Source organism: Salvelinus fontinalis, chromosome 40 (genome assembly GCF_029448725.1).
Source record: "Salvelinus fontinalis isolate EN_2023a chromosome 40, ASM2944872v1, whole genome shotgun sequence".
NCBI lineage: Eukaryota > Metazoa > Chordata > Actinopteri > Salmoniformes > Salmonidae > Salvelinus > Salvelinus fontinalis.
Genome location: NC_074704.1, coordinates 10,627,245 through 10,643,149, shown reverse-complemented (window position 1 = coordinate 10,643,149; position 15,905 = coordinate 10,627,245). Strand labels below are relative to the sequence as shown.

General features: G+C 44.3%; 1 protein-coding gene across 6 annotated transcripts in view; it reads left to right on the top strand.

Annotated features, from left to right (window-relative positions):
- Positions 1–15,176, top strand: part of grin2bb (glutamate receptor, ionotropic, N-methyl D-aspartate 2B, genome duplicate b) — a 139,391-nt gene extending 124,215 nt beyond the window's left edge. For 4 of the 6 annotated variants that reach the window (XM_055906647.1, XM_055906646.1, XM_055906645.1 and 1 more), the window contains 2 exons: positions 5,236–5,474; positions 7,918–15,176. In XM_055906647.1, coding sequence (XP_055762622.1) covers positions 5,236–5,474; positions 7,918–10,536 — 2,858 coding nt within the window. In that variant the 3' untranslated portion in view covers positions 10,537–15,176. The remainder of the gene's footprint in view (positions 1–5,235; positions 5,475–7,917) is intronic. The other 2 variants (XM_055906648.1, XM_055906649.1) reach the window with 2 other exon arrangements.
- The last annotated feature ends 729 nt before the right edge of the window (positions 15,177–15,905 follow it).

Sequence of the window (15,905 nt, the reverse complement as noted above, 5' to 3'; positions counted from 1 at the left end):
CTCAGCCATGCTCAAGGCACTAAACGATATCATAACCGCCATCGATAAAAGACAGTACTGTGCAGCCGTCTTCATCGACCTGGCCAAGGCTTTCGACTGTCAATCAACGTATTCTTATCGGCAGACTCAACAGCCTTGGTTTCTCAAATGACTGCCTCACCTGGTTCACCAACTACTTTTCAGATAGAGCTCAGTGTGTCAAATCGGAGGGCCTGTTGTCCGGACCTCTGGCAGTCTCTATGGGGTACCACAGGGTTCAATTCTCGGGCAGACTCTTTTCTCCGTATATATCAACGATGTCGCTCTTGCAGCGGGTGATTCCTTGATCCACCTCCCCGCAGACGACACCATTCTGTATACATCTGGCCCTTCATTGGACACCAAACGAGCTTCAACGCCATACAGCACTCCTTCCATGGCCTCCAACTGCTCTTAAACACTAGTAAAACTAAATGCATGCTTTTCAACCGATCGCTGCCAGTACCCGCCCGCCCGACTAGCATCACTACTCTGGACGGTTCTGACTTAGAATATGTGGACAACTACAAATACCTAGGTGTCTGGCTAGACTGTAAACTCTCCTTCCAGATTCATATTAAACATATCCAATCCAAAATTACAATTAGAATCGGCTCCCTATTTCGCAACAAAGCCTCCTTCGCTCACGCTGCCAAACATACCCTCATAAAACTGACTATCCTACCGATACTCGACCTTGACGATGTAATTTACAAAATAGCCTTCAACACTCTACTCAGCAAACTGGATGCAGTCTATCACAGGGCCATCCGTTTTGTCACCAAAGCCCCATATACCACCCACCACTGCAACCTGAATCTATTGTGGGTTTTTTTTATTGATAAAAAAAAAAAATACTTTAGTTTATTTAGTAAATATTTTACGAACTCATTTTTTTTAAATGCATTGTTGGTTAAGGCCTTGTAAGTCTACACCTGTTGTATTCGGTGCATGTGACAAATAACATTTGGTTTGATTTGTTCACTCCTGCACTGACTGTGCTCACACACACAGCTGTAATGGCCACACACGCACACACACACACGCACGCTGTCACGATCGTCATAATAAGCGGACCAAGGCGCAGCGTGAGAGACATACATCTTCCTTTTATTAGACGAAGATGTAACACGAAACACTCTTACAAAAACTAACAAAACAATAAACGACCGTGAAGCTATAAACGAAAGTGCACACACAAGCTACTAACGTTCAACATAGACAATTACCCACAAACACCTAAAGCATTTGACTGGCTTAAATATGGCTCCCAATCAGAGACAACAATAAACAGTTGTCTCTGATTGAGAACCAAACCAGTCAACCATAGACTTTCCTAAACACCTACACTGAACACAACCCCATACATAGTACAAAACCCCCTAAACAATACACACACCCTAAACTAGACAAAACACACAAACAACCCCCATGTCACACCCTGACCTAACTAAACTAATAAAGAAAATATATATAATAAAGGCCAGGGTGTGACGCACGCACGCACGCACACATGCACACACACAGTCACAATAACAATCAAAGACATCAGAAGCAACTTAATCAGTGTCTCACAATATTAAGTACAGTCCACTGCACTTTATCCCTCTCCACTGTATCCCTCTCCACTGTTTCCCTCTACCGTATCCCCCTTCACTGCATCCCTCTTCACTGCATCCCTGTACACTGTGTCCCTCTCCACTGTTTCCCTCTCTACTGTATCCCTCTTCACTGCATCCCTGTACACTGTGTCCCTCTCCACTGTATCCCTCTATACTGTGTCCCTCTTCACTGCATCCCTGTACACTGTGTCCCTCTCCACTGTATCCCTCTCCACTGTTTCCCTCTCTACTGCATCCCTCGTCACTGCATCCCCCTTCACTGTATCCCTCTATACTGTGTCCCTCTTCACTGCATCCCTGTACACTGTGTCCCTCTCCACTGTTTCCCTCTCTACTGTATCCCTCTTCACTGCATCCCTGTACACTGTGTCCCTCTCCAATGTATCCCTCTATACTGTGTCCCTCTTCACTGCATCCCTGTACACTGTGTCCCTCTCCACTGTATCCCTCTCCACTGTTTCCCTCTCTACTGCATCCCTCGTCACTGCATCCCCCTTCACTGTATCCCTCTATACTGTGTCCCTCTTCACTGCATCCCTGTACACTGTGTCCCTCTCCACTGTTTCCCTCTCTACTGTATTCCTCTTCACTGCATCCCTCAACACTGTATCCCTCTCAACTGTATCCCTCTCCACTGTTTCCATCTTCACTGCATCCCTCTATACTGTATCCCTCTCCACTGTATCCCTCTCTACTGTTTCCCTCTCTACTGCATCCTTCTTCACTGCATCCCTCTACACTGTATCCCTCTCCACGGTATCCCTCTTCACTGTATCCATCTATACTGTATCCCTCTCTACTGTACCCCTCTTCACTGCATCCCTCTATTGTATCCCCCTTGACAGTATCCCTCTTCACGGTATCCCTCTTCACTTTATACCTCTTTACTGTATCCCCCTCTACTGTATCCCTCTTTACTGTATCCCTCTATGCCGTATCCCCCTCTAATGTGTCCCTCTTCACTCCATTCCTCTACATTGTATCCCTCTTCAGTGCATCCATCTATTATATCCCTCTCTACTGTATCCCTCTTCACTGTATCCCTCTAGACTGTATCCCTCTTCACTGTATCCCTCTACTGTATCCCTCTACTGTATCCCTCTCTACTGTATCCCTCTTCACTGTATCCCTCTTCACTGTATCCCTCTTCACTATATACCTCTCTACTGTATCCCTATTCACTGTATCCCTCTAGACTGTATCCCTCTTCACTGTATCCCTCTCTACTGTATCCCTCTTCACTGTATCCCTCTCTACTGTATCCCTCTCTACTGTATCCCTCTTCACTGTATCCCTCTCTACTGCATCCCTCTCTACTGTATCCCTCTCTACTGTATCCCTCTTCACTGTATCCCTCTTCACTATATCCCTCTTCACTATATACCTCTCTACTGTATCCCTATTCACTGTATCCCTCTAGACTGTATCCCTCTTCACTGTATCCCTCTAGACTGTATCCCTCTAGACTGTATCCCTCTAGACTGTATCCCTCTTCACTGTATCCCTCTAGACTGTATCCCTCTTCACTGCATCCCTCTACTGTATCCCTCTCTACTGTATCCCTCTCTACTGTATCCCTCTCTACTGTATCCCTCTCTACTGTATCCCTATTCACTGTATCCCTCTCTACTGTATCCCTCTTCACTGTATCCCTCTCTACTGTATCCCTCTTCACTGTATCCCTCTCTACTGTATCCCTCTCTACTGTATCCCTCTTCACTGTATCCCTCTTCACTATATCCCTCTTCACTATGTACCTCTCTACTGTATCCCTATTCACTGTATCCCTCTAGACTGTATCCCTCTTCACTGTATCCCTCTCTACTGTATCCCTCTCCACTGTATCCCTCTAGACTGTATCCCTCTTCACTGTATCCCTCTCTACTGTATCCCTCTCCACTGTATCCCTCTCTACTGTATCCCTCTTCACTGTAGCCCTCTAGACTGTATCCCTCTTCACTGCATCCCTCTACTGTATCCCCTTCACTGTATCCCTCTAGACTGTATCCCTCTAGACTGTATCCCTCTTCACTGTATCCCTCTAGAATGTATCCCTCTAGAATGTATTCCCATTCACTCCATTCCTCTACATTGTATCCCTCTCTACTGTATCCCTCTTTGCTGTATCTATCTGCATTGTATGCCTCTCCCTTGTATCCCTCTCCACTGTATTCCTCTCGACTGTATCCCCCTTCACTGTATCCCTTTTCACTGTATCCCTCTTTATTGTATCCCTCTTCACTCTATCCCTCTCTACTGTATCCATCTAACCTTATTATAAACTAACCCCTCCATATACCCCCTCACCCTAACCTTATTATAAACTAACCCCTCCATATACCCCCTCACCCTAACCTTATTATAAACTAACCCCTCCATATACCCCCTCACCCCTAACCTTATTATAAACTAACCCCTCCATATACCCCCTCACCTTAACCTTATTATAAACCCTAACCCTAACCCTAACCCTAACCTTATTATAAACTAACCCCTCCATGCACCCCCTCACCCCTAGCCTTATTATAAACGAACCCCTCCATATAGCCCCTCACCCCTAACCTTATTATAAACTAACCCCTCCATATAGCCCCTCATCCTAACCTTATTATAAACGAACCCCTCCATATAGCCCCTCACACTAACCTTATTATAAACTAACCCCTCCATATACCCCCTCACCCCTAACCTTATTATAAACTAACCTCTCCATATACCCCCTCACCCTAACCTTATTATAAACTAACCCCTCCATATAGCCCCTCACCCTAACCTTATTATAAACTAACCCCTCCATACACCCCCTCACCCTAGCCTTATTATAAACTAACCCCTCCATATAGCCCCTCACCCTAACCTTATTATAAACTAACCCCTCCATATACCCCCTCACCCCTAACCTTATTATAAACTAACCCCTCCATATACCCCCTCATCCTAACCTTATTATAAACCCTAACCCTAACCCTAACCCTAACCTTATTATAAACGAACCCCTCCATATACCCCCTCACCCTAACCTTATTACAAACTAACCCCTCCATATACCCCCTCACCCCTAACCTTATTATAAACGAACCCCTCCATATATCCCCTCACCCCTAACCTTATTATAAACGAACCCCTCCATAAACCCCCTCACCCTAACCTTATTATAAACTAACCCCTCCATATACCCCCTCATCCTAACCTTATTATAAACGAACCCCTCCATATAGTCCCTCACCCTAACCTTATTATAAACGAACCCCTCCATATACCCCCTCACCCTAACCTTATTATAAACTAACCCCTCCATATACCCCCTCACCCCTAACCTTATTATAAACGAACCCCTCCATATATCCCCTCACCCCTAACCTTATTATAAACGAACCCCTCCATATACCCCCTCACCCTAACCTTATTATAAACTAACCCCTCCATATACCCCCTCATCCTAACCTTATTATAAACGAACCCCTCCATATAGCCCCTCACCCTAACCTTATTATAAACTAACCCCTCCATATACCCCCTCACCCTAACCTTATTATAAACTAACCGCTCCTGCTAACCCCTCCTAACCCCCTATATCTCCTGCTTGTCCCCCCAGGAGAGATGGAGGAGCTGGAGGCTCTGTGGCTGACGGGGATCTGCCACAACGAGAAGAACGAGGTGATGAGCAGCCAGCTGGACGTGGACAACATGGCAGGCGTCTTCTACATGCTGGGGGCGGCCATGGCTCTGTCGCTCATCACCTTCATTGCCGAGCACGCCTTCTACTGGCAACTGCGCTTCTGCTTCATGGGCTACTGCACCGGCAAGCCAGGCTTTACCTTTTCCATCAGCAGGGTGAGTTATTGGCTGGATTGGAGCACGTCTTTAACTGGACCGGTACTTCCTGGTCAGGTTGCTAATACTCTGTGCTTATGCTACGCTCACGTCATGTCAGAAACTTGGAACTTCCAAGTTCAAATTAACGTAAGTTATTTGCGTAGGGCTTAATATTTGTTGATTCTAATACTTCCCAAGTGAGAAACTTGAGTATAATCTTTCTACAACGAATCAGCTGACATGATGTGAACGCGGCATAATAAAACCTATACTAATAAGCTAATGATACTTTGTGAACTGTGATAGAGACATAGTAATAAGTAGTGACACTGCATGATACCCTTTGAGCAAGGATAACAAGACGAGTATAACTATTGATATTGTGAACGCTAATAGAATTTAGGCTAATCCTTGCTAACGGTGCTAGCAAAACTAACATAACAATCATCGCCAATGGGCCTTTTGAAAGCCTTTTTAATATATAACACTAATGCTAAGGCTCTTCCAGTTAGTTACATGCCCACTGATTCCAGTTGTATAGAAGGGTAAAAACAGGACTTTATAGCGGTGTTGTTACGTCTTTAAATGGGGACTGCTCTGAGGGCTGTTTATGCGGGTCATTTACCATGGCAGTTGTCATGGCAGTTATTATTGTAAGTCAGAGAGCTTGTTTACGCATGCAAAACAATTGCTTGAGGAACAATTGCATTTGCATAATGTTACCTTTTAAGAGAGGGGGGGAATGTTTTTGTTGTTGCACGCTCATTGAACTCAATTATCATTCATTTGAGAAACAGTCGCAAATGTTTACCTGTCTGAACTTCTTAAGAAAGGTTTTTCTTATGCCCCCTTGAGCATTTTGAAAATGCAGTTTTCTCTACTGTATCCTTCCTCTTTTGGGAGCTCGACGATAGTTACTCTGTAAGACAGCAATAATGGTTTTATGCAAAGTACATCAAATAGTTTACATGTAGGGAGAGCCTCGATAGAATACAAATTCAGTATTTATTGGTTCAAGCGTACAGGTGTTGATGTTATTTGGCAGCTGCATTACAGGATTCATTTTCACCCTCTACACTATTACAGACTACGACTCGTCTAATTATTGCCGCCTGCAAGAGATATTAGTCTATTAAAGATTTCTACGCCTGGTTTAGTGCTCCAGTTGTGGAGGGACAGAGGGTGGAAAAAATGAGAAAGTATAGCGCTCAACCAATCTGCACACATACAGAGAGAGAGAGAGAGGCGGGAGGGGACAGAAAGAAAGAGAGGGCATATGATGAGAGGTACAGATAACATACGACGCGAGGAAAAGGAACTCTGTCCGTGAAAAAGAATGATAAAAAACATAAAAGGGGAACAGAAGGAACAGAGGAGCGCAAAGGGAGAGATGTGCCAGTAACCTCTGTCCTAGCACCTTTATGGAGGGATTGTATGGAGATACATAGATAGATAAAGAAAGTCCCGTTGGAGGAGAAGCTTCACCATGGCGACCAGGAGGCAATGGAGATAAAATAAGACAAAGAAATACACAAAGAAAGAGTGAAAGAGAAATAAAAGAGTGGAAAGAGTAGAAAAAAGAATAATGATTTCAGGGGGCCAGGGGGCCAGGGGAGATGAGTGACTAAGAGATGGACAAAAAAATGGTTTTGACATGACGCCCCTGATGAACAGTGAAACACGTTTTCACTGGCAGGCAATGATCTTTCGTTTTTTAAATCTGGAATGGCATGAGAAACACCAACCCACAGCGCTGATCCTAACATACATGCCTTGATTTGTTGGCAGGTGTCACCTCTTAGAATTACTGTCCTCACAATGCCAAATTCACAACCAGATAAAACCATAACATTTCAACAAAACCACACCTGCCTTTCATTTCGCAGAATATTTTAAAATACTTTTATTGCATGATTCATTATCGTGACGTGTCTTTACGAGACGGAGGTTGGATTGCCCCAGGAAAAGTGCTGTCAGCTGAATTTAAATTAAACTAATTCAACTTATTGATTGGTTGGTCAAAACTAGACGCTAACGGCGCTCCTGTCGTTATCAATCAAGTCTCTGATCTGCCCTCCAACACTGGGTCTGAGTGAGAGGAGGAGAGGAGAGGCTCTGAGCCTCTGCAGGGGCCAAAGCTCTGTCTGCTCCCCAGGGAGAACGTATTGATGAACTCACCCCTATTACTGTTTAATAGTGTGTAAACAAGGTGGCCAGATGAAACACTGCAATGCATTAACCTCTCTCTCTTTGTCGCTCTCTCTCTCTCTCATCTCTCTCCACCTTTCCACCTCCCGTCCGCTTTCTAATGCTCGTCCACCAATCGACCCTATTTATGTTTTCGTCAATCTGTCTTTGTGTTGGTTTCTTTCGCTTCCTCTCCCCATGTTCTTCTCTCTCTCCCTCTCTTCCTGCTTCTCTAACATTCTCTATTCTCCCTATTCATCTGTTCCTCCAACAGGGCATCTGGAGTTGTATCCACGGGGTCCAGATCGAGGAGAACAAGTCGGCCATGGACTCTCCATCGGCCACCATGAACATGAACATGAACAACACCCACTCCAACATCCTGCGACTGCTCCGCACAGCCAAGGACATGACCGCCATCCCGGGGGTCAACGGCTCGCCACACACGCACGGCGCCCTGGACTACGGTGGCCACCACCGTGGCGGCGGCGAGTCGCCCAGCATCTACGACATCTCCGAGCACCGGCGCAGCTTACAAGAGCGCAAGGCCCCGCCGCCGCCCTACCTGCCCGAGGACAACATGTTCAGCGACTACATCAGCGAGGTGGAGAGGACTTTTGGCAACTTGCCCCTGAAGGACAACAACCTGTACCAGGACCATTACCTGCACCACCACTCAGGCCCGGGACCCGGGCTGGCTCTGGGTATGTCCGGCCCCCCGCCTAACAGGCCGAGTAGCTTAGGCAGTACCAGTTCTTTGGAGGGAGGGATGTTTGATTGTGACAGTTTAGGGGGAGGGGTAGCGCCCATATTCACCACACAGCCCCGCGTTGCCTCCCTGACTCACAGGAACACCAATAAGTTTGACCTGATCGCCGGCCACACCTCGGCCTCAGGCTCCGGTCAGCAGGGGGGTCAGTTCAAGTCGAACGACCTCTACGGGAGGTTCTCCTTCAAAGGCGGGGCGTCCAGTTCTGGGTTTATCGACAGGGGCGGTCACGACAGGTACTGCATGGGTGGAGGAGGAGGGGGTGGCGGGGGCTCGGGGGGCGATGATGTGTCGGATATCTCCTCACACACCATCACCTACGGCAATCTGGAGGGCAACGCCAAGAGGCGTAAACAGTACAGGGACAGTTTGAAAAAGAGGCCCCACTCAGCCAAATCCAGGCGGGAGCAGGACGAGATTGATTACCGGAGGCGAGCCCAACACCATCACACCGTCCACCACCACTTCTCCCGCGGGCCTCTGGGACACCGCTCGGCCTCCCCACCCCTGGTCCCCTCTGAGCGGAAGAGAGGAGGAGGTGGAGGAGGTGGAGGAGGAGGGGGTAACTCTTCACCTTACTTATTCCGCGACAAAGAAAATCTGAGGGAGTACTATGCAGAGCAGTTCCATTCCAAGGAGGGCTCTGCCCAGTGGGAGCATGTGGATATGTCCGACGGGCCTTGTCCGATGGGCGGTAGGGGAGGAGGAGTCGGTGGCGGTAGTAGTGGTAGTGGCATTTGTAAGAGCTTAGTGCCCGTGGAGGATTTCCTGAAAAGTAACAAACCCAAGAAGTCAGAGGGTAAAAGTGGCGTAGTCGGAGGAATGGGCTTGGGGTCGTCAGGGCAACAGGCCCACACGTGTTGGGAGAAGAACATGTCTGAAGTGGGAGGTGGAGGCATAGCAGGGGGTGACTGGGAGTGTCGGAATCACAGTGGTGGTGGCGGGGGAGGAGGAGGGAAGTCCATCTCTCACCATGGAGGAGGGGGGACCTGTACGCATGGGGGCGCTAGTGGCGGAGGGGGAGGAGGGGGAGGAGGGGGTGGGGGCCCTAGTGGCGGAGGGGGAAATAGTCGTCCAAGCTCTGCTACTTGCAAACGGTGCGAGTCGTGTAAGAAACCAGGCAACCTGTATGACATCAGTGAAGATAACCTCATATTTAGCCAGATGGGGGGTGGAGGGGGGAAGAGTGGTGATGCGGGGGGTGCTGGCCAATCACAAAGTCATGCACAGCGCAGGAAGCTAGGGCCAGGTGGGCGGGTGTTACGGAGGCAACACTCCTACGACACGTTTGTAGATTTGCAGAAGGGGGGGGGCGGCGGACGCATGGGCGGGGGAGGAGGAGGAGGTGGGGGAGGAGGGGGAGGGGGGCAGCTCCTCCCGCCCAGAAGCGTGAGCTTGAAAGACAAAGACCGCTACATGGAGGGCGTTAGCCCATACGCCCAAATGTTTGCCCAGTACGCGGAGAGGGACAGAGATAGTCCCTCCTTTTTCAGTCGGGGTGGTAGTGAGCGGGAGAGGGCGAAAGGAGGCTCCTCCTTCAGTTTGTTCCGAGGCGAACGAGGCGAAGGTGGGTTGCACCGTCGGTCGGTGGGGGAGAAAGACATGAGGGACAGAGATAGAAGAATGATGGGAGGTGGAGGTGGTGGGGGCGGTAGTGGCAAAGGGGCCGGGACTTACTCCTTGTCTAAATCTCTCTACCCAGATAAGGTGACCCAGAACCCCTTCATCCCAACCTTCGGCGACGACCAGTGTCTATTACATGGCGGCAAACCGTACTACGTCAAAATGTCTCCACAGCAACAGCAACAACCGCCACAGCATCTCCTCAACAACAGCCGCGGGGACTTCCGAGGCTCCATGGGGGTGCCTTCATATTTGCCGACATCAGCCACGACGGGGGTCATGTCCAACGTGACCCCCAGGTTCCCCAATGATCTGTGTCTCGGGGGAGGGTTGGGGGGGCCCATGGGGAACCACCATGGCCCCAGACTGGGAGGCAACAAGCTACTGCCGGTCAGGGACGGGGGGTTAGGGTTGGTGGGGCAGGGCGGACAGAGACCCTTCAACGGCTCGAGCAACGGCCACGTTTACGAGAAGCTCTCCAGCATCGAGTCTGATGTCTGAAAGAAAGAGACGGATCTAGAGAACAGGATAATTGCTTCTCCGTCTGAGGAGAACGAATAGCCGCTACATTGTGGACATCGTTCTCATATTTCTAACTGAGGAAGGTTAGTTGGACAATGGACACTGCGGACAGAGTGAAGGAGAGTGAAGGAACTGTCAAGTGTAACAGAAAGCGACGCGACTTCTAATGAGGAAATGAATGGATTCTGCTGCTTGACTCTGAGACTGTGAGGGAGGAGGAGAGAAATCTCTCCTCCATTTCTCCTCTCCTTCTTCACTCCCTCTTTTATCTTTCCCTCTCTTCCGCTCGCCTGCTGTTCCTTACACCAAAACAAACGTTTTGCTTAGCTATCAGAAATACAATCAAATGAATGAAAAATCGAATACTTTTCTTGAAGTAACAGGGTAAACTAACAATAATTGTATTGATAATGTTGTTCATGATATTATTGAATATAATTAAATTGTTTAAGATGTTCAGTTTGGGCTCGTTTTTTGTGTTTTTTAAAAATAGTTCATGTTGTTATATATTTGTACTGTTGTTAATTATTTGCTCGGCCATCATATTACAGGAGACGAATAGACTCTTTGTTAGGAAGAAATGTTACTTAAGTACCAATACTTTTAGGTTGTGTAATTCCGATTTCTTCTTAATTCTTGATTATCCATATTTTCTGTTCTTGGTGTGCTGTGAAAAAGTATACTGTATGTGAAAGGCATGATTTGCTGAGTACATTTTCCATGTACTTGACATCTTATAGTGAAGGAGAAAGTACCTATGTGGCATCATACTGGTTTGCAGTTTAGATTTCTTGTTTTGCCTGGCAGTACGTCGGGAGTAGTGGTGATCTCAGATACCGAGCGGGATGTGCCTTACTGAATTCACTACAATCATAAAGATATGAAGACTCCTCCTCCTATCGGTAGAAAGGGTGTTCATTCTGTGGACAATTCTGTTATTAACTAGTAATTCATAAAGTGGTTATCATGTTCTCTGCGGATCCGCTGAGCTGACATTTTGCTTTAAACGAGATCCACCCACCTGAAAGGAGAGGAAAGGAGAGTTGCATCATGGAAGATGTAGTTTTCTGCTCGTTTCACTCGGGTGCCAGTCAAGAGGCTCTTATCTCACCCTTTGGCTTTCCATAAATCATTTGATTTACCGTTTTAAATCCCAACATATCACCCCCTTATATACCCAAAGGTAAACTATCAATTACACTTATTATCATTTTTGTATTGTTTTTAAAAGCCTGGCATAGATGCAGTATTTGCTAAATATATGTAAATCCCCTTGTATGCATATATGTTGCTGGGAGTTGGTTTCAGTTGGACTTGACAGTTTTCTACTTTTAAGATATGGTCCATGTTCTGGGAATGGAGAGATGAACAGCAGGACGTGTTACTTATTTCATTTGTATTGTGGCAGTAAGCTGTTGCTGCTATATTATCAAGACACATTTATCAGAAGGGGGAAGGGTCGAGAGTGGTGTGCTGTGAACACAGGGAGGAAAGAAAGTCTCCGTTGGTTTATTTATTTCATTTCACCCAATCACTGTACTGTTACTGTACAGTATACTGTATGTCTCTCCTTAATTCACGTCAAGGACTTGATCAAACCACTAATTATGTTTGACTTACTTACTTACTTATAATTATGTTTGACTTACTTACTTATAATTTCTGAGAATTCAGATATCACTAAAGGTGGTCACTTGAGATGGGGATTGGGGAGAAAAATCACTATTCACTATTTGTTTGCTTTTTCCTGGTGAATACCAAAACAAATCAATCACTTTATACAGGCCACACAAGACAGTCTGAATGTAACATTCAGTAAATCTCAGTAAACTTTCAACATTGTGCCGAAGATGATTATGGCATGTTTTGGCAATTTCCATCAATGGCTTGATACATAAGTAGGATACAAGGACAATGACGTTTGTGAAGCTTGAGTACTTGTCCAGGACAGGGTTACCATTGGCCTAGTATTAGCAAGAATTCTTAATCTCTGCGTTTAAAATAAAACCTTATTTGAATAATTCGGTCTATTTCAACCAGAACAACCACTTTTCATCTATCAAGGGCAAATATCTTGTGAATTTACAAATGGGATTGAAGGCACTGGACAGTATTTTCCTTTTGGAAAACAGTCCTCACAACTGTCCTAGAAGGTACTTGGTGGAAGGTGGAGAAAAGCAAACCAACGCCATGATAAAAATGAAAAAACGTTGAATCTCCACATAGTGTGGAAAGGAAAATGTTTTCCCCTATTCTATAAGCATTGAGTCCAGTGGTTTGTTTATCATGCCTTTGCCAATGTCTCTGGGTCACTTCCATCAATGATAACCTCATGTCTATGGAAGAAGACCTCAAAGCCACAACTTATCACAGACAGATATCCAGGTCCAAGCTGTATTTGTGTTCACCTCCATGTCATTGTTGTAATATACAATTTAGGACCCCCCATATCTTCATTTGATTTGTTCTATTTATGAATTACTTTAAGTTATAGCTGTCTGAAATATTACATTTCTACGTGATTTGTCTTTTTGCCAAACCAAATTGTACGATCGAAGCACAATCAGTGTTATTGATTAGTTGATCAATACTTGTACATCCCTATTGAAACGTTGAAAGATTTTTCCTTCTTTCATGACTGACAAGTCAGTGTGTATGATATTGAGTCAGTGTGTAAGGACATGCATGCATCAGTGGAATTGTTTTATTTTGCCTTTTTTACTTAGACTCTATTTTATCCCAAAAGTGGGTGTTTGGGAATGATATCTGGACTTTTTAATCGATTTAATTGATTCTGATCCTTGTTGGTGTGTGTTTGTCTCTGTAAAAAGACAAATAGAATTTTGCTCTGAAAATTGTCGTTATTTTAAAATATTTCAAATTCAGTAAACAGAATTGTCAATAGGAATAATTGCTATGACAGAAATAGTTTCAACAGATTTATTATGGAACCAGAAGAAGTGTAAGAAGAGAAGTTCAGGCTTCTCTGCTCCTCTTGATGTTTGGTTGTAAATGCTGTGAATGAGGTGAAGGTATTGGTATTATTAAATGCCTGTGAATGAGGTGAAGGTATTGGTATTATTAAATTCCTGTGAATGAGGTGAGGGTATTGGTATTATTAAATTCCTGTGAATTAGGTGAAGGTATTGGTATTATTAAATGCCTGTGAATGAGGTGAAGGTATTGGTATTATTAAATGCCTGTGAATGAGGTGAAGGTATTGGTATTATTAAATGCCTGTGAATGAGATGAAGGTATTGGTATTATTAAATGCCTGTGAATGAGGTAAAGGTATTGGTATTATTAAATGCCTGTGAATGAGGTGAAGGTATTGGTATTATTAAATGCCTGTGAATGAGGTGAAGGTATTGGTATTATTAAATGCCTGTGAATGAGGTGAAGGTATTGGTATTATTAAATGCCTGTGAATGAGGTAAAGGTATTGGTATTATTAAATGCCTGTGAATGAGGTGAAGGTATTGGTATTATTAAATTCCTGTGAATGAGGTAAAGGTATTGGTATAACGTTTTTATGAAGTGATGAACCAGCTTTGATTTTCAATGTTTTTGCTTGTTTTTTCCCTACAACCTCTCGTTCTTCAGTAAGTTTCTTTCTTTCTCTTTTATTTTTTCTTTCTTTCTTTCTTTCTTTCTTTCTTTCTTTCTTTCTTTCTTTCTTTCTTTCTTTCTTTCTTTCTGTTGTTGTTGTATGTGCCTCAGTACATGCGCTTGATTACCTGTGTGTGTGTGTGTGTGTGTGTGTGTGTGTGTGTGTGTGTGTGTGTGTGTGTGTGTGTGTGTGTGTGTGTGTGTGTGTGTGTGTGTGTGTGTGTGTGTGTGTGTGTGTGTGTGTGTGTGTGTGTGTGTGTGTGTGTGCGTGCGTGTGCGCGTGTGCGTGTGTGTGCAGAAAAGAAAGCGCTAAAGAGAGAACTGTTGACTGATGTTCTGTATTGTAGTGATGTATGTAAATAACTTACCTCCCTCTAGCAGACTTTTAATAAAAGTGTACAAAATGGCTGAAAGTAAGAACCTTTTGGGTGACATCTTTGACTTGAAGGTTCCCTGCTAAAATTGTTTTATAAAAAATGAAAGGCCACGTGTGTGCAAGCTTGTAATTTGTTGAAAGAGTGCACACCTAAAGTAGTAGAGACTATTTTTACAGCAAGTTGATGTATTTCCTTTCACTTTAATTTGGTAAAAGACCGGCATACACACTTGTTTTTGTTACACAACTAATGGTAATGACATTAGTGGCTATTACATAAGCACAACATCATGACTCTCTACTACATTTTTACAAGTTATCATTTTTCTTATTTGGCAACCCTTTATTTGACGTGTTTCCAAGAGAAAATTATAACACGACCATTTCTAGAACTGTACAGATTGTGAAAATGTATATATGACTAAACATTTCAGTCACTCTTTAATTTTTGTATGGGAAGAAATGACATGTGTTAAAGAATAATAACAAATGTGATTAAATATTTAATAATATTTAAAATGAGGATAATTAAACACAGTCGATGTGAAAATAAGTGCTAAGAAATATTCTTCTTCTGTCTCTTTGTACAAAACAAAGTGTTGAGTATTAATAATAAAACAATGAAATCATGTAATTTGTGAAATTCCTACCTTTTCTTATTTTCCCCCTCTAAACAGATTTCAACATTCATTCATGGTCTCTCATTTGTCTGCGATTCATGATAATGTATGTGTTTGTGTATATATTGGAATTATCTGGCTCGAAGGACCAATACCTTAAAGGGTCATTCAGCAGTTAAAACAATAGAAAAGTGTCCTCTCCGCCCCTGTTTCGTTCTTTTTATAATGGGGCTGGAGAATTGTAACCACTTTCAACTTCCTAGACAGAGCTATGGATGGATGGAAGGACTTACCAGCCATGATATCAATATTATAGTTGTAAACATGTTTTGACTCTATATAGTGTTTGTTTAAATTTTATTAGTTTACAAACATTGGAGTAAAACAAGCTTATATTTTGGCTTCTGGTGGGGTACAACAGCTCATGAGGTATTTATAAGTAATATTCTTCAAGAATCAACGGGTACATATCAAGTCCAAAAATGTCTGTATTAACTGCAGATTGCCCCTTTAAAGGTGCAGGGCCTTTTCAAGTGTTCTCAGATTCATCTGTCATTTAAATAGCCAGTATCACTCCTCCTCTTTAATCATGTTGCTGTATTGTCACTTTCATCCAGGACACCTGTCCATCCTCCCATTCCTCTCATCCCCTTTTACCTTTCATCTTGTCTCTCCGTAGCTCTCCTTTTTCTGCATTTTCATATCTTTCTGCCTGTCTTTTTTCTTTCACAAGTAGGACACTG